General features: G+C 43.4%; 1 protein-coding gene across 1 annotated transcript; it reads left to right on the top strand.

Annotated features, from left to right (window-relative positions):
* Positions 1–16340: 16340 nt before the first annotated feature.
* Positions 16341–18457, top strand: LOC138795259 (alpha-1,4-N-acetylglucosaminyltransferase-like). Its single transcript, XM_069974252.1, has 2 exons — positions 16341–16571; positions 17870–18457. Exons 1-2 carry the CDS (start codon positions 16341–16343, stop codon positions 18455–18457), a joined length of 819 nt encoding a protein of 272 aa, XP_069830353.1.
* Positions 18458–26711: the final 8254 nt, after the last annotated feature.

Below are 26711 nucleotides of genomic sequence, written 5' to 3'. Positions count from 1 at the left end.
GAATAAAACACATTTTCGTTTAAATAAATACAGTTTCTTTGTTCAATAATTTAATTCTAACGAATCCATCATTGTGCAATTAAATATACTGTCAAAAAATAAATATATATATAAATATACATTTATTTATATATATATTTATTTTAACAGTATATTTAATTGCAAAATGATGGAATCGTTTACATTTAATTATTGAACAATAAAAGGGACTTTATTAGACAGAAAATGTGTTTTATTAATTCAATATATTAACCATGAGAGACATCGGCTATAGTGCAGAGGATCGCAAACCCCGGTAATAGCGAGTCATGTAAACTGTTTCCCTGCTTTCCCAGATGCATCCAGAGGTGTTTCCATCACTTTCTTAACATTTTATTTGTTATTTTTAGTTGAACCAGATTTCCAAGTAAATGACCGTATGTTTTGAGCCGCATGTCTATTTTTTCCCACGGCCGGAGTTTCACCCGCACATTTACAGCCGCATAAAAAATACAGCCGCACAGTTACAGCGTGTGAAACCAGCCTTAAAGTGTATTTGAGGGGACTGTATGTTAGAAAGCGCCACAAAGCACCCCATTTCAGAAACTGCACCCCCCAAACTCTGCAAAAGCACATCCAAAAACTTTAACCCTTTAGGGGAGTCACAGAAATAAAAGCTAAGTGCGTAAGAAATTTGAATTTTTTTTTATTTTCTGTGCAGAGATTTTATTGTAATCCAATATCTTTCATAATGATAAACCTATTAGCAGAGAAATTCACCCCAATACTGATTGCCCCGTTTCTGCAGTTCATAGAAATACCCCATATGTGGCCCTATTGCACTATTTGACGCAACCACAAGCCTCAGATATAAGGGAGTGCCTAGTGAATTTCAACGCCTCCGTTATATTTGGTCATTTTTGACTGTACCACTTCAGGTTGGCAGAGGCTCTGGGGTGCCAAAACCTAAAACACCCCTAAAGGGACACCATTTAGAAAACTGCACCCCTCAGGAAAAGGAAAAATTCTATTTTTTACACTAAAATGTTGTTCTAGCCTTCATTTTTCATTTTTACAAGGGGATAAAAGAAAAAAAAACACCAAATGTGTAGCGCAGTTTCTCCCGAGTACAGAAATACCCCACATGTGGACATAAAGTGCCAAGCGGGCGCAGGACGAGCCTCCAAAGGGAAGGAGCGCCAATTGGCCTTTGCAAGCTGGATTTTACTGGAATGGATTTCAAGAGTCATGTCGCATTTACAGAGCCCTCGTGCTGCCAAAACACTGGAAAACCCCCATTCTGGAAACTACACCCCTCAAGGAATCTAACAAGGGGTTCAGTAAGCATATGGACACCACTGGTGACGGGCACAAATGTGGAACAATGTGATGTGAAAGTTAAAATTTTCATTTTTTTTTCACTTTCACGGCACAAATGTGCCCGTCATCAAGGGGTCCATATCCTCATTACACCCCTTGTTAGATTCATTGAGGGGTGTAGTCTCCAGAATGGGGTCACTTGTGGGGGGTTTCCAGTGTTTTGGCAGCACGAGGGTTCTGTAAATGCGACATGGCGTTCATCATCCATTCTGGCCACATCCAGCCTCCAAAATCCAAATGGCGCTCCTTCCCTTTGGAGGCTTGCTCTGCGCTTACATGGCACTTTATGTCCACATCTGGGTTATTTACGGACTCAGGGGGAATTACTCTACACATTTTTTGTGTTTTCTTCTCTTTTAACCTCTTGTGAAAATTAAAAATTTAAGGCTAAACCAACATTATAGTGTAAAAAATTTAATATTTCATTTTCACGCCATATTGTTCCACATTTGTGCCCGTCACAAGTGGGGTCCATATGCTCACTTCACCCCTTGTAACATTCCCTGAGGGGTGTAGTTTCCATAATGGGGTCACTTGTGGGGGGGTTCAACTGTCTTGGCAACACAGAAGCCTTTTAAATGCAACAAGGCCCTCGAAATCTATTCCAAAAATCCAAAAGCCAAATCCAGCCTCCAAAAGCCAAATGGCGCTCCTTCCTTTTGGAGGCTTACCCTGCACCCGCATGGCGCTTTATGTCCACTTGTAGGGTATTTCCGTACTCAGGGAAAATTTCTCTACACATTTTGTGTTTTTTTATCTTTTAACACCTTGTGAAAATGAAAAAATCAAGACAAGATCAATGATTTAGTGTAAAAATAAAACATTTGTTACACTAAATGTTGGTCTAGCCTTTTTCCTTTTCCACAAGGGGTTAAAAAAGAAAGTGAGTACGAAAATACCCCACATGTGGACATAATGTGCCATATGGGCACAGGGCAAGCCACCAAAGGGACAGAGCGCCATTTAGAGGCTGAAAAGGTTGAAAATGACAGGTGTCCATCAAATTCAACCTGTGTTGATCCAGAGGATGGCAAAAAACCCTTGTGAGGCAGACGACAGTAGCCTCATCACAGGGGAAAAATTCCTTCCCGACTCCATATTGGCAATCAGAATAATCCCTGGATCAACGTGACCCCTGAAATAGGAATAAGGGACAGAATTTAGAAAATGTAGAACTCCAATGACGTGTGGTACGCCTTGAAGCGATCCAGTATGCAGAGGCCGGGGTGATCAGGACAGGTGTCACACTGGAAAATGGTGTCCTTCCTGATCCCCCTGTTACACCACACTCTGCACTTCTTCTGGGGTCTCCTGTTTTCCAGTGTGGGGGACGTCATCTGGAAAATGTTGTCCTGGTGCGATATAGGGTCCTTCATATCCAGAAGCGCTGGGTCCGCTCCATGGCTGCTAAATATTAGGGCTTTATTACGGCTTCTGATATTTTCGGATCGTGCCGCAAGCTACAGTAGCTTGGGCAGCGAGGGACCGGAAGAGGGGGCTGCTGGTATAAAAGTTATCCCCGTACAGGTGGTAACCTTTATCTAGCAGTGGGAAGATCAGTTCCCAAATGATCTCCCCACTAACTCCAAGGTTGGGGAGGGACATCTGGGGGCAGGAATTGGGTGTCCCTTCCTTCATACACTCTAAGGGTACTATTACACCAACAGATCTGACGACAGATTATCTGCCAAAGATTTGAAGCCAAACCCAGGAGTGGATTTGAAAAGAGGAGAAATCCAGTCTTTCCTTTATCACCTGATCTCTGTTTATAGTCCATTCCTGGGTTTGGCTTCAAATCTTTGGCAGATAATCTTTCGTCAGATCTGTTGGTGTAATAGTACCCTAAGGATACGTGAACACTGCGGAATGGCAAAGGATAACACTTTGTGCATTCCGCAGCTGGCACCCACCGGCGGACTGATGGAGGCGCGCATCTCCTCTCGTGTCACACTCCATTCTATGCACAGGCGGATTCCGCCTTCTGTCCAAAGAATGAACGTGTTCATTCTTTTGAAGGACAACGGAATCCGCCCGTGCATAGAATGGAGTCTATGACACGGGTGGAGACACGCGCCCGCATCAGTCCGCCGGTGGGTGCCAGCTGCGGAATGCACAAAAGGGTTATCCTTCGCCATTCCGCAGTGTGCACGTACCCTAAATCTGTAAGTGTACCCAGAGGTACTCTCACAGAGTTTGGAGAATTTCACGCCATACCATCATCTCTTATTGGGACGGTACTGGCGGAAAAGACGTGTCTGGGGGGCAGCGTACGCTACGCTACCCCCAGACAAGTCACTGGATGATGAGGATGAGGATGAATGGAGGAAAAAAGGATCCCCCCATTCATCCTCATTGGCTGTTTCAGTGTCGGAGGCAATAATAACATATGCCTCTGACGCCGAAAACACCCTGGGGGCCATCTTTATACAGGGATTGGTAAATGGGGTATGTAGTGGTGTAGTGTAAAACTTTATTCCATGTAGTGTGGTGTAGTGTAGTGTTTTTTACGTGTTTTTTTGACAGTAAGAAAAAATATCCCTACGCCAAGAAAGAAGCTGCTGATAAATGCCGCACATAATGTGCGGCACTTATCAGCAGACAGTGGCGGTAGGAAAAGGGGGGGGGGGAAATGCCCCTACGCAAAAAAGGAGGAGTTGCTGATCAGCGGCGCACTTACGTGTGATGCTGATCAGCACTCAGCAGCGTTAGGGCGCAAAAAAAGAAAAAAAAAATGGAAAAAAAAGAAAAAAAACATATTTTTAACCCAAAGCAACTGATCAGTGAATGGTATTCACTGATCAGCCACTAGGGGGCAGTAGAGCGACGCTGCCGGAGATTGCCGAGGCCCGCCGAACCCGAGGACCCGAGTGTTTCCGAAGATTTCCGATGCTGGACGACCGGACCCGGAAGTGACCAAACGAAGACGCGAGGACGGCGCGGACCGCAGATCGTCGCTCCGGATGCCCAGATTAGGTGAGTATGGTACACCTGCACCACACACACCTGTTCTGCACCCCTCAGCTACCTAGCTGAGGGGCTCAGAACCCGGCAAAACAGTTTTTACAGTATGATCACCGTGATGGGCCGGCCGGTACTGGCCGGCCTATCACAGCGATCGTGGGGGTGGCACCGGCGCCATCTTTAGTGTGGACACTAAAGGCGATTGGTGCTATCTCGGACAGCACCAATCGCCATTGCTTTCTGGATCACCGGGTCACCGATGACCCGGAAAGCTGTTTTCAGCTGCTATGTGCTGATCTGTATTGAACAGCATATAGCAGCTATCGTCGGCACGGGAGGGGTTAATCATCCCCCATGCCGACGAGCAGAGATGGCCTGCTATACATTATAGCAGGCCATCTTCCCTGACCGCTGTGTGTGAACATACAGCGATCGGGGAAACATCGGGGGTAAGTATACGCCCGTTTGCATTAAAGCCCACCCTGCTGGGGCGTATACTTACGCCCGATGTCGTTAAGGGATTAAATAACAGGGATATCAAATATGTACCAACTCTTTATTAAACATGTGAGATATGATTAACTTATTGAAATATATAAATGGCCCCTACAAGAGATATGGGGAAAAGTTGTTCCAGGTAAAACCCCCTCAAAGGACAAGAGGGCACTTCCTCCGCCTGGAGAAAAAAAGGTTCAATCTCCGGAGGCGACAAGCCTTCTTTACCATGAGAACTGTGAATCTGTCACAGCAACAACAGTAGAGGGCTTCAAAACAGGGCTAGACAAGTTCTTAGACCAAAATAATATAAATGCATATGTATAGAACCTATCACCCCTCCCCCTTCCCTGTATCCATCCCCTCCTTGGTTGAACTTGATGGACATGTGTCTTTTTTCAATCGTGTTAACTATGTATGTTACATATATCTTATATATAAACGACTCATTCTAAAAATTACATATGGCCCTTCAATAGGAGTACAGCAAACCACACTAATCCCCAGTCACTCCACGCCGGCTCAGGGTATGAAAATCTGTCATGTACTGCCACTCACCACATAACCCTGCCTAAGCTGTAACCACATTCCGTACCCCAAATAGTTGCAAGATACACAAGGGGGTTTCCCCATTTCTCCACAGGGCCCCTGATAACCACCTCAGTCACAGCCATCGATGACCCCCCTCCGCCAGCTGCCGAAACATATAATTTATATTGTACAAAAGCCAACCACCCAATGAACATATATCAATAGAGAGGGCAGGCAAGGGGGTGTCTTTGGTCCTGTCGCACGTGAGGAATGAGGTAAGCCCTCCCCCTCCTCACTTATACCCCTTCTAGCTAACTCACTCCCCCAAGCTACTCTGACAACTCCTGTGGGCTCTCCACCTAACTGTACACTGACCTACATCCCCAGAACTTTCAATAACCCTGCCTCCTACTTAACTGTACTAGTTAACCCCTTACTGCCCACCCAGTCAAGTATGAGCTGCCACTAGGCTGCACCCATTTTGTCCTCCCTGACAGATAGCTAGACCCCCCCCCCCCATAGAGATCCTACTGCATCTGCCCCAGGAAGGAAGAGGTCACTTAACCCCCTTTCTTGCTGGTGCAGTGCCAGAACAGTCTGGTCCCCAGGGGGATAAGCCTCTGTGAGCCAGACTGTAACTCCCATGCCCATGCTAGCCCAGCTTTGTCAGCATCCTGTAAGGTTAACCCCTTACTTGCTGGCTTGGGCACACTGTTTTTGCTTTCTGCCCCCCCCCCCCCCCAGATACCGGTATGCAGAGGATTACATCGGATTGGTTTGGGCTACGTCGGTGACCAGCGGACATTAATGTTTAATAAAATGGCCAACGAGGGGTGTGGGGGTGTTTTTGTTTGAATATGAAAAATTTCTAGTTTTAGCTTTACAGACTTAGTAGTGGAAGCTGTCTGATAGACGAAATTAGAGATGAGCAAGTACTAAAATGCCCGGGTGCTCGTTATTCGAGTCGAATCTTTCCTGATGCTCGGGTGCTCGTTTTGAATAACAAAATCAATGGGAGACTCGAGCATTTTTGCAGGGGACCAAAGCTTTGCACAGGGAAACCTGAAAACCTGGCAACCTCAGAAATGATAGAAACACCACGAAAAATAAACTGGAAACAGCAGGGATAGCATGCATGGATGCCTATGAGGCTGCCTAATTGCACCATTAGGCCAAATTCTTTGCAACAACCTGGTGGCGACCCTCAAGACGATTATGAGCAACAGTGTAGTGGCGAGTCTCCAAAAAATTGTGTGTGAGAGCCTGGAGGTGACCCTCAGAAACAAGTGGTTTGAAAAAGCACGGTGTGCACCCCTGAATGACAGTCTGTGACTGAGATTGCAGGTGAACCGCCTAGAATTGGAGTCTGGCACACCTTGGTGGTGAACCCCTAAATTAAATAGTTTGACTGAGATTGCAGTTTGCAGCATGGTGATGAATCCCAGGATGACTTTTTAAGACTGAGATTGTGGTATACAACATGGTGCTTAACCCCAGATTGCTTTGGTTAGACTGAGATAGCAGCTTAACCACCCAAATTTAGCCTGACACAGCATGGTGGTGACAACAGAGTGACCAAGTTAGATGAGGTAGCAGGTGAACCACCCAAAAATATAGCCTGACACAGCATGGCGGTGACAACAGAGTGACCAAGTTACGAGATGTAGCAGGTGAACCACCCAAAAATTCAGCATGACACAGCATGACAGTGAAAAAACAGTTACCAAGTTAGATGAGGTAGGAGGTGAACCACCCAAAAATTCAGCCTGACACAGCATGGCAGTGACAACAGAGTGACCAAGTTAGATGAGGTAGCAGGTGAACCACCCAAAAATTTAGCCTGACACAGCATGGTGTTGACAACAGAGTGACCAAGTTAGATGAGGTAGCAGGTGAACCACCAAAAAATTTTGCCTGACACAGCATAGCAGTGAAAACAGTTACCAAGTTAGACGAGGTAGCAGGTGAACCACCCAAAAATTTTGTCTGACACAGCATGGCGTTGACAACAGATTGACCAAGTACGACTGAGGTAGCAGGTGAACCACCCAAATATTTAGCCAGACACAGCATGACGGTGAAAACAGATTGACCAAGTTCGACTAAGGTAGCAGGTGAACTACCCAAAAATTTAGCCAGACACAGCATGACGGTGAGAACAGATTGACCAAGTTCGACTAAGGTAGCAGGTGAACCACTCAAAAATTTAGCCAGACACAGCATGGCGGTGACAAAACTTTTGGGCACTATGTACAAATTGGCTAATCCAATATGCAGCCTGCAATACCAAAGCTAAGTATTGTTGTGACTGCAATGCTGTCTATGGACAGAAAATGCTTGTTGCAAATATGCTAGTGTAACCTTGCTAAACACTCCACTAATCTCACTTCCTATCTGTCTAATTGAAATTCCAGCATGCAGCATGCAATGAGACACTGAGAGAGCAGTCTGTACAGCACAGTGAGTGAGGAGAAAATGGCCTTCAGAACGCAGCACAGTGACTTTTATATGAGTTGGTCATGTGATTTTAGCAGTCAATGAGACCCCTACACCTCAGCAATGACGTTTCTGACTCTTCTTTGTTCTCTGCACTGATTGGCTGGCAAAAAGGCGCTCGAGCACTAACTCCAACTCGAACCCTAACTTGGATGAACTGTAAACTGTTCTGTTAGGTCCTAGTTCGAGAAAATCGAGATGTTCAACTCGAACCTAACTTTTTTCGAACAGTTCGATCAACACTAATCCTTAAAAGTAAATCTTGTTTTTAGGCAAATTTTGCTTTCTATTGAAGTTTATAATTTACAAAACCAAACCTGCCAGTTGTTAGCTTTGCCAGCTGAGGCATTGCGGAAAAATAGTAACATATTTCAGGTGTTACAAAATGTTTGGGTGGGAAAAAAATGTATGATGTATTAGCAGAAGGGTTAAGCTTTACTGGAAGCATTTAAGTGAACTTTCCTTGCAATAGTCAAATATATTTTGTAACTATTTTTCCTGGTGGGTTTAATTAGCACAAGCAAAAGAAATGTGCTTTATCACTTTCCTTTGTAATCACTGTAAATAATACTAGTACTTTTCCATGCCAACATACAGTATATTAGCAGTGGCTATTTCATTTCAAATCCCCATAAAAGGGGTTGTCCAGCTTAAAGTGCACCTGTCATTATAACTTTCAAAAGCTAAATAAACAGTAAATGTGATATAAAGTAAGTTTGCAATTTACATTCATTTTTATTTATTATCGTGCTGTAAAACAAAGCTTAACTTACCAGAAATCCAGGTCTAGTCTCCGGAAAGGCAGATTTTTAGACTTGTACTGGTTGAAAAAAAAAAAACAGACTAAACACAGGAATTCCGGCCAGTACAGAGAGTCTCAGCTCAATATGTCGATCAATCACATGACTGACTTCTCTTTAAGTGCTTAGATGGCCTGAGATACACAGTCAAAAAACAGGAAGTGCAGTGCTTTCCATGATAACTAAAAAAAAAAATAATGAATGTAAATTGCAAACTTGCTTTATACCTTAAAGGGGTATTCCGGGAAAAATCAATAAATTAGCTATAGAAAGGGTTAACCAAGGTTAACCCTTTCCTAATATACTTACCAGTCCTTTATTGGCCCCCCAAGGAGATCTCCGGTCTGGTCGCGTGAGCATTCAGGCTGCGACTCGTGGATCCTCTTCTTCCGGTTCGGTGGCGTCACCATACCCGTCCGGCGTCTGGCTTTCCTCCTTATTAGCAGCAGAGCACTGAACCCTGACTGGCTGGCTAGCGTGTAGCCAATCAGGGTTTAGTGCTCTGCATCCCACCACACTCCAAGTCCCCTGAGCCTGCTGTACCAGAGGTTGTGGGGGCTCAGAACCAGTGACATGGGCTGGGCCGGCGTCAGCGCTATGTGAGGGGGCGTCAGCACTATGTGAGGGGTCCCTGCATCCAACATCACCCCCCCCCCCGTATATCAGCGATGCCGACCGTGTCCTGGGAGGGGATGCAGCGGACGGCATTACTGCAGCGGAGCTATGAATGAAGTAATGCCGCCCGCCGCATCCCTTCCCCTCCAGCATCGCTGACACAAGCGAGGGAAGTCCTGTAGAGTGGTGCTGATCCCCCCGGCCCCCTCCGCCCCCCCGGCCCCCCCTCCCTGTGTTATCTCAAAGATCTCTCACCCCCACCCCCACCCCCCGGAGTGTGCTGCCGCGCTGCTCCGGTCTCAGCACCTTTTTCAAGCAGCCGTCCGTACTCAGCTGACAGGCGCTGTGAGTGTGTGCAGGAGAGATTTGCTCCGTACACACCGCCTGTCAGCTGAGTTTTATCGGGGTGATTGACAGGCGCTGTGTACGGAGAGAGATCTTTGAGATAACACAGGGAGGGGGGGCCGGGGGGGCGGAGGGGGCCGGGGGGATCAGCACCACTCTACAGGACTTCCCTCGCTTGTGTCAGCGATGCTGGAGGGGAAGGGATGCGGCGGGCGGCATTACTTCATTCATAGCTCCGCTGCAGTAATGCCGTCCGCTGCATCCCCTCCCAGGACACGGTCGGCATCGCTGATATACGGGGGGGGGGGTGATGTTGGATGCAGGGACCCCTCACATAGTGCTGACGCCCCCTCACATAGCGCTGACGCCGGCCCAGCCCATGTCACTGGTTCTGAGCCCCCACAACCTCTGGTACAGCAGGCTCAGGGGACTTGGAGTGTGGTGGGATGCAGAGCACTAAACCCTGATTGGCTACACGCTAGCCAGCCAGTCAGGGTTCAGTGCTCTGCTGCTAATAAGGAGGAAAGCCAGACGCCGTCTGTCAATCACCCCGATAAAACTCAGCTGACAGGCGGTGTGTACGGAGCAAATCTCTCCTGCACACACTCACAGCGCCTGTCAGCTGAGTACGGACGGCTGCTTGAAAAAGGTGCTGAGACCGGAGCAGTGCAGCAGCACACTCCGGGGGGTGGGGGTGAGAGATCTTTGAGATCACACAGGGAGGGGGGGCCAGAGGGGGCCAGGGGGGGCCGGGGGGGGATCAGCACCTCCCTCCCGGGTGTCAGCTATGCTGGAGGGGAAGGGATGCGGCGGGCGGCATTACTTCATTCATAGCTCTGCTCCGGGTGTCTGGTAGTTATGAATGAAGTAATGCCGCCCGCTGCATCCCCTCCCGGGACACGGTCGGCATCGCTGACATACGGGGGGGGGGGGGGGGGTGATGTTGGATGCAGGGACCCCTCACATAGAGCTGCCGCCCCCTCACATAACGCTGACACCGGCCCAGCCCATGTCACTGGTACTGAGCCCCCACAACCCCTGGTACTGCAGGCTCAGGGGACCTGGAGCGTGGTGGGATGCAGAGTGCTCTGCTGCTAATAAGGAGGAAAGACAGACGCCGGCCAGGTATGGTGATGTCACCGGAAGAAGAGGATCCGCGAGTCGCAGCCTGCATGCTCACGTGACCAGCCCGGAGATCTCCTTGGGGGGCCAATAAAGGACTGGTAAGTATATTAGGAAAGGGTTAACCTTGGTTAACCCTTTCCATAGCTAATTTATTGATTTTTTTCTGGAATACCCCTTTAACTACTGTTCATTTAGATTTTGAACGTTATACGGACAGTGACACTTTAAGCTTTCTATTCCCCGGTGCCTTATCCCTGCCGTTCCACTCTCGGAAGTATCTCTTCCACGACATGGAAGGGAATTTCTAAATCCTGATCATCACATGTGGGTAAAATCACATGCATTGCTAAAAAATATAAATCAAAATGAAGACCACAAATTGGAGTGGTATCATGCTCTTATATTTATACCACTCTTCCTATCAGGATCAGAAGTATGCATAATGGTATCAGTAATATTCCAATCTAAGTACCCAGCAATGATTTTCAACTACCTCAGATAGAGAAGTATACAACAGAGATGACATCATTACAAAATGCCTGTGCTACCGTAGTAGCAAATTTTATGATGATTATATTTTATTATTTTAACCATCAACAGCTGTATCTATTCTGCAGAAGAAGAGAACAGTGGGAGAGTAGAAGGAACTGAATGCAGTTCAACCCTAGGACTCTACATGGCATGTCTTTTCTTGCTCCACACTTGGGGCTGTGTATGCTTCATCACACGTAATATAATAAATACAACTGATGATTATTTCCTACAATTATTATATTTGAGATGGGAGGCAACTAAATCCAATTCCATGACTGTAACTGGTGGCATGAAACCTTTCAGGCATATAGGGGGGTATTTATGAAGACCAGCGTACAAGTATGCCTGTCTTATATAAGGCCCCGCTCCCTTTTCCCCGACAGGGTTCACTAAGAAGCGCATGCCTCATAGTGAATACAGCGGGCTGGGCACCTGGCGTGCAGGCATATATCATGATAAATGAGGTGCGGGAGAAGGCCACGCCTCCTCCCCACCTTATCAAGCGCCCCCAGCCCGCCCATTGGGCGAGCGGGGCGTACGGGAGGTGTACAACAGGGAGAAGTGGCGAATCTGCACCTTTTCCCTGGCGTACGCCTCGGGCGTATGTTTCATAAATGTCCCCTTTAGACTCTTCACTTGTTTACTGGCATTTGGAAGGCATGGAATTTTTATTTTCCTTTAAAGTATTTTCTTATTTTTTTTCTACCTATTTTTTGTATGCTCTTATTCTTCATATAGTTAAATCTAATGATTTGAAGAGTCCCATTCAATATACACATGTGTAATCAGAGTCATACTTCCTCCCCCGCCATACAGTGATTTTGTTTTTTGAAAAAAGAAAAAAGAAATAGACGTTTGTGTGAAAAAAAACACTGTTTAATGATTTTTATAGAAACTGGACCGATTGAAAATCCTGCCTCACATGGATAACAACCAATCATAGCACACCTTTTGTTTGGGATCTGCGTGAGACAAAAGTTAGACACAATTTTGTTTTACATTTATAATCTAGACCGTTGTTTGTGATCATATTGCATTGAATAACATTATGTAACTAAGACTTGACGAATTGTAGTCTCAAACTTGTTGCCATATGCCCTGTTGGTTGATGACCCCAGGAATGCTGTTCTTGGTGCAATCCTGTAGCTAGAGGAGAGATTAATCAGAGAAGAGCTATTGTCCTGGATCCCCTGTGCTGTCTTGATGGTGAAAGTTGGAAATGATGCATTACAACATCTGTATTGGGGTTAAGGTGCATCCAAACAGCTGTATGTTTTGTACAGAACTGTCAGAAGCCCTTTAGACATGCAATATAAATTTATATGGGTTTCAAGTTGTTTTTGAAGGTTGTAGTGGGTGACAGCTGGATATGTTGGAGTAGTGAGCTCCAGAATATAAGGCAGGCTCAAAGGAAACCTTAGAAACAGCTGTGTGACAAGTGAACAAAAGGACAGCAGTCCTGTATTCAGAGATTGAAGTTTGCGCTTGGAGTCTGTGTAAAGGAGACTATTTCTCTTGGATTTAGTTCCACCTTGTGGCATTATCTAGACAGACAGCTAGATAGACAAACTGAAGGAAAAAATATTAGCCTTGATTCAAGTCCAACTAAGAGCAACATATACTAGTGGGTTATATATTCCTGTGTTAGTGTTAGTTTCCAAAAGGTTTCATTCTAAAAAAAACAAACAAACAGTTTCCTATTAAATATTATTGAGACACCTAGTCACTGATATTAACCATGACAATCTCTGTACCGTGAAATATGGCAACAAATAATAAATACAATATTGTACATTGAACACAGATACGAGCTATTAACAAGGTTCAGAATGGATAGTTTACCTGATTTTACCTTTTGTCTGACACACCCGCTTGTCTTTCAGCCTCCTGGCAATGCAGGAGTTAAACTGCTCACTGCTAGCCTCGTTCGCTACAGCTGAGCAGTGTTTTTTGATTGACAGGTGCCTCTACCTGTCCGGAACCTTGAGGATCAGAGAGCCGGTGCAATGGGGATCCGGACCGGGCTCTTGATCCTCAAAAATGAAAGCAGAACGATTCATTCCCTGCTGGCAATTAGGTTTCATACCCTGATCCCAGCTTCCCCTGTCTACTCCTGCGATCCCCGTTCCTAATCCCTCTGTTTTCTTGACTAGTTACCTGACCTCCTGCTTGACCTTCTGACTATCCGTTTGATCCCTGATTTTGTACTGCGTTCTCCGTTTGGTTCTGACTTGGCTTGTTGACTCTCCTTTGTTGTGTTTGTCTGTCTGTCTGTCTGTCTGTCTTGTTCGCTGTTACACTTATTAAGTTGACAGCGGCCACCTAGGGCCGACTGAGACAAGTACTGTAGGTAGGGACAGTGGGTGGGTTCAGCCTTAGGGTCCACTGTGTCGTCTTGTCTCTACCTTCCCGTCCTGACAACTGAGCTCATTTTAATTGAATGTGGCTTAGCTACCTTAACAGAGCCAGCCATGAGCACCAGCACGTTATCCCTGCACGCTAACAAAGATGAGTTGGTCAAAAGGTTTATGTGGAAAGTAAGGGTATGTGATTTCGAATGTGAATTTCACCACGCTTCATCCGCTTAAAGTTCCGCCCGTCCCATAGACCCAATGATATTCGCCAACGAATTCCGCCCTCCGCCTAAATATTTGAGAGTTATAGGGGGCCTCATGCCCGGGATGGACCCTACGCTAACTATCACCTCTCCTTGGCTAATAATAAGCCTATACTCTGGGCATGCTCCAACTAATACTGGCAAAAATAACCCTCAGGATCGGATGGATGGAGTGCACGACCAAGAAGAGGCAGACACTCCCCCCAACACAGACAAATTTAGTAAGCTCTCCTACAACACCATTCACACTAAGTGATGGAATGCTCCTATGGCTTAAATTGCAGACACAAAAAATACAACAGCTCACTGCTAATGGCAAGCCATAAACCCAATACATCTATGAAAATCACTAAAAACACTTCCACTCTCAAAGAAAATCTTCTCAAAAATAATGAGGGTCTTGGGATACGATTTGCAAATAGTGTATACCATCCACCAAGGTATGAAAATCACTAAAAGTGCTACAATGCAGTTCCTGACAAAAACGGGACTCCCTCAGGAGCCCCAAGAGTCAATACAAGAATTAGAAAAGCTGTTTAGTCATGAAGCACTGACGGTTGCTATTAAGGGCCTCCCCTCATGCAAAAGCCCAGGCCCAGACTGTCCCCACGCCTGCTAATAGTATTTAATTCTATCTCACCTGCCTTCCCTTTACCCTCTTTTTTCCAACTATCCTATATAACCATTGTCCCAAAGTAGGGTAAGGACCCTAACCTATGTCCCAGCTACATGCCAATTTCTTTTATGAACGTAGATACCAAGCTGTATGCTAAATTGCTGGTACTCCGACTGGCACCTATCCTGGGAGTCTCAGTCCACCTCGTTCAAGTGGGGTTTGTCCCTTCATGAGTCATGAGTCTTTGAATTTCCCCAAAATACCAAGAGACAAACAACAAGGTTTTGTTGAGGTGGTATAGGGTCCCAACTTTCCTACATTTGCAGGAAAAATTCCTAGTATGTTTTTTTTTTATTGTCTGCAGCACACGCAGTGATTCCTAGGTGGTGGAAAAGATAGGTTATGGTGATACACCTGATGGAGGAGCTGAGGGTGGAGACATAAGGGAATCCTGGACACTCTCAAATATCTCAGTCTCAGGGTGTGATTGCTTCTTCCTGGGTTGTCTTCATTTTCATTCAGTTCTTGTTATTTATTGATATTGATACCTTCTTTTTTTTTTAAGAGTTTTTTTGATGACTGCATTGGCACCCCCTCTTTTTCTCTCCCTGATTTGCTTTTTTTTCAGATGAGGCTTCACAATTGCCCTTATATAACAGTCAAGTTGTTAGGAATGTGCTAGTACCGTTATGACATGAGCATTCTATTGGTCGTAAAAAGAGCAGCCTCATCGCATGAATTATTATATCTGTTTCCCTTTATTTCCCTCTTTTGTGTTTAGTATCCCTGATATCTCTAAACTTCAAATAAAACTTTTGAATAAGAAAATCTCACTAAAATCTAACTTAAAGCAGCCGACCACAGTAAGGTGGCCTCATGCCTGGGATTTTGTCTTTTGTGCAAAGCTTTGGGTTACACATAGATTTTGCAACTTTTCCCTAGTTTACATTGTGCTAGTAAATGGACAGAAGGAGACATAGCATTATCCAGCAGGCTCAGATGTACTAGATTTATTAAAAGGCATGCACCTCTCAAAACATTCAGGGCAGCAGAGGCAGGAGAAATTTCAGATAAGAAGGTATGAAACACCATTTTTGATAAACCAACCCTAATGGTGATTTCTTCTAAAACAAGCACCACACCTGTCAAGTGTATTATTACCGTTACCAATACCATTTAGTTAAATTGAATGGAACTGCAATGCGACACACAAACAAGAATGGTGCTGTTTCTGCAAGAAAGCAGCTATGTCTTTCCAAATCTGGATAATTCCTTTTAGGTAAAAAGACCTGGCATATCTATCAATAAACTGTATTTCTGGTGTTTCTGGAATATATACATTATAAAGTAGGGTGTTCAGATATATTTAAATGGATAGAATAAGAAAAATGGCTGCTGCCCTATTCTGCCCTATGCTGGTACAATGATGGCACTTCTTCTATAAAGTAGTACTACAAGCAGTAAAACCATCTCTTTCTCTATTGTCTTCTTTAGTAAAATATATTGGAATGTGCATGGATAACCTACTGTTATTACTTTTCTACATGTTTGTTACCCATTTATGCAAATATATTCACTTTTCTCTTCCACAGCTTAGTCATTGGACATGACCACTATGTTGAAACAACTGAAGATTGTAACTCTTGTGTTATTAATAGCAGAAGCCATCTTCTTTTGCTGGATTACCTTAAAACAAAACAGCACCTACATAATAAAGTTTCTTATTTCTCATGGTGTTTTGTCAAGCATAGAAGATTATAACCAAATATTCAGATCCTGTAACAGAAGCCCAGATAGTGTTCTTCAGCAAGGAAATGGTGTCTTATTTGTGGAAACCACAGACAGAATGGAGCCTCCACCCTTGGTTTTGTGCTCAATCGAATCAGCGGCCCGAGTTTATCCTCACAGACCTGTGGTCTTCTTCATGAAAGGACTTGATGACATCATCACTGACGATGATGAGAAGAAAGTCCGAGAACGCTTTCCAACTCTCTCGTCTTTTAAAAACATCTACTTTTTTCCTCTGCGATTGGAGAAATTATTTGCTGACACACCATTTCTAACTTGGTATCAGAAGGTGAGGATTGGTAGATGTATTAAGATTTTTAGTTTGTTAGGTATATAATAGTACTGTTAATGAATGAAGGTAAGTGAGGACACTTTTTAGAACTATTGGACTATTTTTTCTATAAATTAGTACATGTAAGAAACTTTATAATATATCATATTAGGGAAAAAATACCTATTTCCCCACTTATCAGGCTCTTTTCCTGCTTCCCTATCACAACCTGACCCTGCAAAACTACTTAGAACTTCCTCCAGATGGAATAGCTCACTGGAGAAGATGCCTAGAGAAGTCTATGAAAAGAGAGAGGGTTGGGGGTGGCTGGAAAAAAAAGAGAGACATAAAGAGACATAGGCAGATGTTCAAGTAGCTTGCAATATATGTAATATGTCACCCGGGTACTTTATTTAAAGCTTTGTGCTTGCTCAGAATCTAAAATTCCTCTGTGCTGCTTACGAGGGTATATTTAAGAGCTATAAAAGTGCAAGATCTCTTGTGGGAACCAATCACCTTTTTGATGGAGTGTGAACCGGCCCCAGTTCCTTATAGCCTCACCATCTCCATTGGGGTGGCAATTTAAAAAACAACACACATCTTTAATCCTCGTTAATGGCTCGTTAATGCAAAGCCCTACACTCAGGCTTCCAATCAAGCCTCAGGGCTGGAAGGGTGGAGACAGCATAACTGTATGCCACTGAGGCACCAATGATTAATAATGGTTATTAATGCAGTTCAATGCAGTACATAGAATACAGAGTGACACCTTCAGCCAAGATAAAATAATACTTTCAGTGCATACCAACCTACATACACAGAACACAGAAGTGGTGCAGGTGCTCTGGGACACTGCAGCATCTCTACTTTATCCTCTGGGGGGACATATTGTGTTCCATCCGATGTAATAAGCGCACTGTGCCCACCCCAGCACAGTGTCACCCCTAGGGGGACCCCCAGACTTTTCAGTCATTATGCTATGCATCTCCACTTAATCTAATGGGAGCCAGACAGTACAAAGCTATCTGTACAGATGCTGTATACTGTAAAGGAGCAGAACACCTGTTAAAATGATGAATGCTCTGCTATCTGCTCTGCTATCTGACCCAGGTTAAAAAGGGATGCTAAGTGGGGACTCAGAGATTTGGGTACTGATATAAAATTTACAGTTTGGGTCTACTTATCTCTAATAAGTAGACCTATCCTATGGATAGGGGAAAAGTGATTTTCCTAGACAACCTATTGTTGAATGCATTTATTTTATAGTTGTTACCTATTAACTACTGTAATTATTTCTTCTATCAAAAAAATCCTAGATTGTCCCTGAACGAGAAGTCTTCTGGACTCATGTTAAATCCGATGCCTGCAGATTTGCCATGATGTGGAAGTATGGAGGCATTTATATGGATACTGATGTTATTTCAATTCGACCCATTCCTGAAGATAATTTTATAGCTGCTGAAAGTGTCAATTCTACAAGCAGTAGTGTCTTTGGTCTCTCTCCGCATCATAAGTTAACATGGGAATTTATGGAAAACTTTGTGCAGAATTATAAAGGAAAGGTATGGGGACACCAAGGCCCGGGCGTTTTCACACGTGTTGTAACGAAGCATTGTGGTAATCTTACATTTGAATCATTGGATCATCTGACATGTGCAAACGTCTCCTACTTTCATCATGAACGATTTTATCCCATCACTTATCGACATTGGAGAAAGTTCTTTGAAGTTTGGAATACATTACCAACTTTTAATAATTCCTATGCCCTTCATCTGTGGAACTACATGAATAAAGAAAGAAAGCTCATGTTGGTTGGAAGTAATAGCCTGGTGGAAAATCTCTATCGACAATATTGCCCCTCCACTTATAATAACATTTCTAAGAATACAACTAAAGAACATTGAGACATAGGGGGACATTTACTAAGGAGTTTAACGTAACTATTCTAATGGGGATTGGTGTATATTTTGTTCCAATATCTTCTTATTGATTTATTAAAATGTAGTACTGCCATAGTGAATGTATCTAAGTAAAAAGTCGCCAAAAAAAAAAAAAAAATTTGCACTAGCATATTCACCTGGTACTGACCAGATATAACCCGCACCTGTTTGGAATAAATTGGGCGCTGATCCAAGATTATGCGAAATTTTGGGTGAATATTTTAAAACAGGCTGATTTAAAAAAAAAAAAAAAAAAAAAAAAAGTTGCATCTAAAAAATATTCCCCTGTCAAATAATCTTTTGTAGATAGAATTTAGACCAAAAATGTGTGAAAAATCCAATTATTTACCTAGCTCTTTAGCTCTTTCCCCCCTAGACTTTTTATAGATATTAGAATTTTAAATGAATCTTGTTATCCACTTGTGTGCTACAAAAAATTGATAGGGTTATGTTGTTTGGTAAGAAAAAAACATGCTCTAAGGAAAATACTGATCGAGGAGGTTCATCAAACTAGTGCAGGAATAACATGTCAATAGGGCATTCTTGTTTCTATTTCTAAGCCCAATTCATTCAGTACTTTGCATTTTAAAGAAATTGAACACAATCATTTCATCCTGCAGTAAAACTGACATGTTATCTATGTCCCGCAAGACAGTATAATTACAATGGGTAATGTACTGTATATAACTTTTATTTTATTTTATTTTAGTGCTTAAAATTTTTTAAATGAATGTATTTAAAATTGCTCTATTTTGATCCATATAACTTTTTATTTTTGGTCTATGGGGCTATTTGAGGTAAAAATTGCCATGATCTGTATTTTTTATCAGTATTTTGTAACTTTTGATCAGTGTTTATTAAAATTTGCCTGGATGTAAAGTGACCAAAAGTCTGCAATTTTTCACTTTGGCGAGTTTTTGCACATTATTTACACTATTTACCGTGCGAGATCAGGCAGGAATGTGATCATTTTATAGTTCAGGTAATAAAGCACACAGCGATAGCACATTTGTTTGTTCTTTTGTTTATTTTTGTTCATTTATAAAATATAATGTGAAAGGGGGGTCTTTTAAACTTCTATTATGGGATGGGATTATTTATTACACAGTTTTTAACTTCTTAACACTTTTCTTAACACAGTCATTTGTAGACCCCCCCCCCACCCCCACCCCCCCGGAGACTTCTCCCCAAAAATCCACAATAATTCCATAGCATGCAAGTTTAAAGTGTCACTGTCGTGAATTTTTTTTTTGCAGAAATCAATAGTCCAGGCGATTTTAAGAAACTTTGTAATTGGGTTTATTATCCGAAAAATGCATTTTTATCATGAAAAAGCAGTTTGAAGCTTTCCCCCCTGTCTTCATTGTTCTCCTATGGAGAGAGCTAAAGAAAAGACCAAAACAGGACAACAAAGAGTTAATCTACAAATATCTCACCCGTTACCTTCTTGGACAGTCACCAGTGATCTGTCTGAGCTCGGATTACAGCTGTCACCCAGCTCCGTGCCTGTAATCCTCTGTTATCTGCTTTCTGCTGCCGGCTAACTCCCTCCTTCCTCCTCCCCCCTCCCCTCTCCCTAGAACAGACAGGGGACGTCTCCTGCAACAAGTCACAATTTTCAGATTTTTCAGAGTGGATGAAAAAGAGGAAGGAGGGGGGGACCTGGGAAAAGGCTTTTTACATGCAGATAATGGCAGATTTGGCTAATAAACCCAATTACAAAGTTTCTTAAAATCGCCTGGACTATTGATTTCTGCAAAAAAAAAAAATACGACAGTGACTCTTTAAATTCACCACCTTAAATTACATTCAAATAATTTTTTGTTGTTGTTCAGTGTGTGGTTGAGATTCTTTCCTTAGTTAGTCCCGCAGTTTTTTATAATGTTAATCAAACAGAAATATGTCAATTAGTTCATTAGGAACACTGGGGGCGTCCCTCGGCCCCATAGACCACTATTCACCCTGCCCGACTCCTCCTTTAGTCACGCCTATCTAAAGATTATGATTTACGCCTGACTATGCATAATTTAATATGCAGTTAGGCATGACCAAAGGAGGCAGTGGACGAAGAGCAGGCCCGGATTGGTAATCTGGCGGGCCGGGCAAATGCTCACTGGGCCTCCAAGATTACCAGTCAGTGGGGCCGCTGGTCCTGCTGTAAACTTGCAGCTGCCCTCTGCAGTGGCTGAGAGAACAGTGTGGCCGGCCGCCGCGCTGTTCTCTCAGCCTCTGCCAGTGTGACTGGGCCGGAATATTCCTCCCCTGCTCCCCCCTCCCCTCTGCCTATTTCCCTATACCTCACATAACGGAGGTGCCGCACAGGCTGTCTGCTACAACTTCCTCTCTCACAGCTGACGTCATTTCCTGCAGAGGATCAGCTTCCTGGAGGAGAGAGGAGAAGAAGTTGCCCCAGGCTGCAGCACTGAGAGGCTGCTGAGGTGTCAGTCAGAGGGGGGCCCCGGAACTGCTTGGTGATCAGACAGGATCTGTTCTCCCCACCAAGCTACAGCCCGAGCCTGTCATCTGCCCCCTGCTGGGCTGTGTGAGGGGGCAACCAAGTCTCCCTCCCCCTCACAATGTTTTCATCATCTCCTTCCTGCTCTGCAGTCGGAGGGGCAGGGGAGAACCATGCTGGCTGTGAGGGAGGAGGACCTGGCAGGACCAGAGATCTAAGAAGTAAGTGATTGTATGTGCATGTGTGTGTTACTATATGGAGTGTGTTCAAGTGTGTAATGTACACAGTATGTGTGTGTTCAGTATATAGTGTATGCATGCCTCTAGTATGTTTATGATGTATGTATATGTGTGTACAGTATATAGTGTATGCATGCCTCTAGTATGTGTATGATGTATGTATATGTGTGTACAGTATATAGTGTATGCATGCCTCTAGTATGTTTATGATGTATGTTTATGTGTGTACAGTATATAGTGTATGCATGCCTCTAGTATGTTTATGATGTATGTATATGTGTGTACAGTATATAGTGTATGCATGCCTCTAGTATGTTTATGATGTATGTATATGTGTGTACAGTATATAGTGTATGCATGCCTCTAGTATGTTTATGATGTATGTATATGTGTGTGTACAGTATATAGTGTATGCATGCCTCTAGTATGTTTATGATGTATGTATATGTGTGTACAGTATATAGTGTATGCATGCCTCTAGTATGTTTATGATGTATGTATATGTGTGTACAGTATATAGTGTATGCATGCCTCTAGTATGTTTATGATGTATGTATATGTGTGTGTACAGTATATAGTGTATGCATGCCTCTAGTATGTTTATGATGTATGTATATGTGTGTACAGTAGTGTATGCATGCCTCTAGTATGTTTATGATGTATGTATATGTGTGTGTACAGTATATAGTGTATGCATGCCTCTAGTATGTTTATGATGTATGTATATGTGTGTACAGTATATAGTGTATGCATGCCTCTAGTATGTTTATGATGTATGTATATGTGTGTGTACAGTATACAGTGTATGCATGCCTCTAGTATGTTTATGATGTATGTATGTAAAGTGTGTGTGGGTTTGTATGTGATGTATGCACAGTATATATGTGTGTATACATGATATATGTATGTACAGTATATGTGTGTGTGTGTATATATATATATATATATATATATATGTATGTACAGTATATATGTGTGAATACATGATATGTATGTACAGTATATGTGTGTGTGTGTATATATATATATATGTGTGTGTATGTACAGTATATGTGTGTGTATGCATGATATATGTATGTACAGTATATGTGTGTGTATATATATATATGTACAGTATATGTGTGTGTGTATATATATATATATATGTGTGTGTGTGTACAGTATATAGTGTATACATGCCTCTGTAGTATGTTTATGATGTATGAATATATGTATAGTGTGTGTGTGTATATGTATGTACAGTATATAGTGTATACATGCCTCTGTAGTAAGTTTATGATGTATGAATATATGTATTGTGTGTGTGTGTGTGTGTGTGTGTAGATATGTGTATAGTGTAAACATGCTTCTGTAGTATGCTTATGATATAAACATGTATGTATGTGCAGTAGGCATATGTGTATATAATTTTATGTTTGTACAGAATGTGCTCATATATGATATGCATGTGTTAAACAAAATCCAGAGGACCTCATCTACTTCATGCAAAAATTGTGCCTTCTTATTCTGACATATTGCACATACAGTATTAAATATATATTGTATATGCAATATAGCAGAATATGAAAACACATTTTTTGTATGAAGGAGATGCTGTCCTAGTTTATAGTCTCCATTGTGTGACAGGGACGCAACGGGTTGGTTGTAGTGTGCCCATCCCAGGGTATCGGCAGTACACAGCACTACAGAAAGTGTATACTGCCAGTGTTAGACATATTGCTCTGACATGTGACCATACCTGAAATGTAGCGTCTGCACAATCTGTTTAATGCCGGCTACATGTGTACGTACGTATGTATATATATATATATATGCACAGTGTGTGCTGGGTGTTTACACCACTGTAATAATCTGTAATAATCTGTAGTTAAATGTGACCGTAAATATATGTAGGATTCCATAGACAAAAGTCCAGCACTTTCTTCCTATTTAATTATATTCACATCTTTATTGTAAATCCCTGATACAAGACGCCATCACCATCACATGATGCAGTTGTTGGTAACAAGGGTGTCTTACACTATGGATCTGTTATAAAGCTGTGAATTCTAATACACCAGAACGAGGTGCTGGACTTTTGTCTGTCAGGCTATGTTCACACACACTTTTTTGAGCCATAGGCCGCATTCACACGTTCCGTGTTCTGCACGGAACACGGACGTGAAATGCCTGTAACGAACTCTCCCCCGCCCGGACAGCATCTGTGATAAGATGCTGGGAGCGGGAGAACTGTACAGATATACACCACACTGTAATGACAGAGCCGCACGGCTGCTTCATTACAGCATATCTGTACAGTTCCCCCGCTCCCAGCATCTTATCACAGATGCTGTCCGGGCGGGGGAGAGTCTGTTACAGGCATTTCACGTTTCACGTTTTGCAAAGTGACACTAGTTGAGGGGCTATGCAGCTTTTAATATGTATCGTCCGGTCATCAGTATTGTTCAATGGATAGTAGTCTGCAACTACTACAGTATAGGCAGGGCCTGTGTGGGCCACCATATCCATACACTTCATATACTGGTGACCTGGAGTGTATTTTTAATAGTGTCACCTTCATCTTCATGTTAAATTTATTCTTTTTATTGGGCACTAGAAAATGTACCCGGCGCTGCCCGGGTATAAAGTGTCAGTGTGTTAATTAGATTTGTTCTAAGGTGCCCAGGAGGCCAAGCTAAAGGTATTGTTTCATCTGAGTTAATCAGTGAAATTAGTGTATACCTGTAGTGCATAGTTGGAGGGGTTCTGTATACCCACAATGTATAGTTTTTAGGGGTCTCGCATATCTGTAGTGCATAGTTGGGGTGGCTGTTTACCTATAGTGTATAGTTGGGGGGGTCCTGTATACCTGCAGTGTACAGTTGGTGAAGGTCCTGTATACCTGTACTGTATAGTTCGGGGGTCCTCTATACCTATAGTATATAGTTGGTGCTGTATACCCGTAATGTATAGTTGGTGGAGGTCTTGTATACCTGTAGTTTATAGTTTGAGGGTCCTGGATACCTGTAGTGTATAATTGGTGTAGGTCTTGTATACCTGTAGTATATAGTTTGGGGGTCCTGTATACCTGTAGTGCATATTTTGAAGGTCCTGTATAACTGTAGTATAGAGTTGGTGGAAGTTCTGTATACCTGTAGTGTATAGTTTGGGGTCCTATATACCTGTAGTATATAGTTGGTGGAGTTTCTGTATACCTGTAGTATATAGCTTTGGGGTCATGTATACCTGTAGTATAGAGTTGGTGAAGATGCTGTATACCTGTAGTATATAGTTGGTGGAGTTCCTGTATACCTGTAGGGTATAGTTTTGGGGTCCTGTATACCTGTCTTGTATAGTTTGGGGTCCTGTATACCTGTAGTATATAGTTGGTGGAGGTCCTGTATACCTGAAGTATATAGTTGGTGGAGATCCTGTATAACTGAAGTGTATAGTTTTGGGGTCCTGTATATAGTACCTGTAGTGTAAAGTTTGGGGTCCTGTATACCTGTAGTATATAGTTGGTGGAGGTCCCGTGCACCTGTAGTGTATAGTTTTGGGGTCCTGTATACCTGTAGTGTCCAGTATACCTGCAGGGTTGTATTTACCATTAGGCACCCATGGTCTGGTGCGTAGGGTAGCACCTTGCAGAGGGGCAGTACCCTCCCGTTCAGACTTGCCAGAAAATCGGGTGTCTTTTCGAGGGGGGTATGGCGGTATTGATCAGGTCTGGTATAGCGGTGTTATCCAGTCACAGTATGGCGGTATTGGTCAGGTCTGGTATGGCAGTGTTATTTAGTCACAGTGTGTCGGTATTGGTCATGTCTGGTATAGTGGTGTTATCCAGTCACAGTATGGTGGTATTGGTCAGGTGTGGTATGACAGTGTTATCCAGTCACAGTATGGCGGTATTGGTCAGGTCTGGTATAGCAGTGTTATCCAGTCACAGTATGGCGGTATTGGTCAGGTCTGGTATAGTGGTGTTATCCAGTCACAGTATGGCAGTATTGGTCAGGTCTGGTATGGCAGTGTTATCCAGTCATGGTATGGTGGTATTGGTCAGGTCTGGTATAGCGGTGTTATCCAGTCACAGTATGGTGGTATTGGTCAGGTCTGATATGATGGTGTTATCCAGTCATGGTATGGTGGTATTAGTCAGGTGTGGTATGGCGGTGTTATCCAGTCACAGTATGGCGGTATTGGTCAGGTGTGGTATGACAGTGTTATCCAGCACAGTATAGCGGTATAGGTCAGGTCTGGTATGGCAGTGTTATCCAGTCACAGTGTGGCGGTATTGGTCAGGTCTGGTGTGGCAGTGTTACCCAGTCATAGTTTGGTATACCTGTAGTGCCCTGTATATTCATGTACTGTATGAATGGAGTAGGGGGCCCTGTATACCTGTATAGATGGAGTAGGGGGTCCTGTATATACATGTACAGTATAGATGGAGTAGGGGGTCCTGTATATACATGTACTGTATAGATGGAGTAGGGGGTCCTGTATATACATGTACTGTATAGATGGAGTAGGGGGCCCTGTATATACATGTACTGTATAGATGGAGTAGGGGGTCCTGTATATACATGTACTGTATAGATGGAGTAGGGGGTCCTGTATATACATGTACTGTATAGAGGGAGTAGGGGGTCCTGTATATACATGTACTGTATGGATGGAGTAGGGGGTCTTGTATATACATGTTCTGTATAGATGGAGTAGGGGGTCCTGTATATACATGTACTGTATAGATGGAGTAGGGGGTCCTGTATATACATGTACTGTATAGATGGAGTAGGGGGTCCTGTATATACATGTACTGTATAGATGGAGTAGGGGGCCCTGTATATACATGTACTGTATAGATGGAGTAGGGGGCCCTGTATACATGTACTGTATAGATGGAGTAGGGGGCCCTGTATATACATGTACTGTATAGATGGAGTAGGGGGTCCTGTATATACATGTACTGTATAGATGGAGTAGGGGGTCCTGTATATACATGTACTGTATAGAGGGAGTAGGGGGTCCTGTATATACATGTACTGTATGGATGGAGTAGGGGGTCTTGTATATACATGTTCTGTATAGATGGAGTAGGTGGTCTACCAGTTATTACTGTGGATGTTGTGAGGCAGCTTCCCTAGCAACCATTGCTCCCTGTGAAAATGAAAGCAGTAATCCTATTGGTTGCTAAGGCTCCAACTGCCGTGTCTGCTGCAGCTAATTATATTACCTGTGTGTGCAGTGAGGAGATTTTCCAATTCATCTCTATGGGGCGCCGCTCTTCCCCATCCCCCTCCTCTCCTGTACATCTGGCGGGGACGGGACCTTCGCTAAAACCTTCCCGGGCACCCAGTGTATCTGTGTGCCAAATTTGGGGTCAAACGGTTCAGGCGTTTGGAAGTCTATTTGGGACAGACAGACAGACAGAAGGACAGACAGACAGACAGACAGACTTTGATTTTTATGATATAGACTAGAAAATGTACCCGGCGCTGCCCGGGTATAAAGTGTCAGTGTGTTAATTAGATTTGTTCTAAGGTGCCCA

The sequence above is a fragment of the Dendropsophus ebraccatus genome, chromosome 6 (genome assembly GCF_027789765.1).
Source record: "Dendropsophus ebraccatus isolate aDenEbr1 chromosome 6, aDenEbr1.pat, whole genome shotgun sequence".
NCBI classification, from domain to species: Eukaryota; Metazoa; Chordata; class Amphibia; order Anura; family Hylidae; genus Dendropsophus; species Dendropsophus ebraccatus.
The sequence above is the reverse complement of the archived record's forward strand: the minus strand, read 5'-3'. Positions and strand labels throughout refer to the sequence as shown.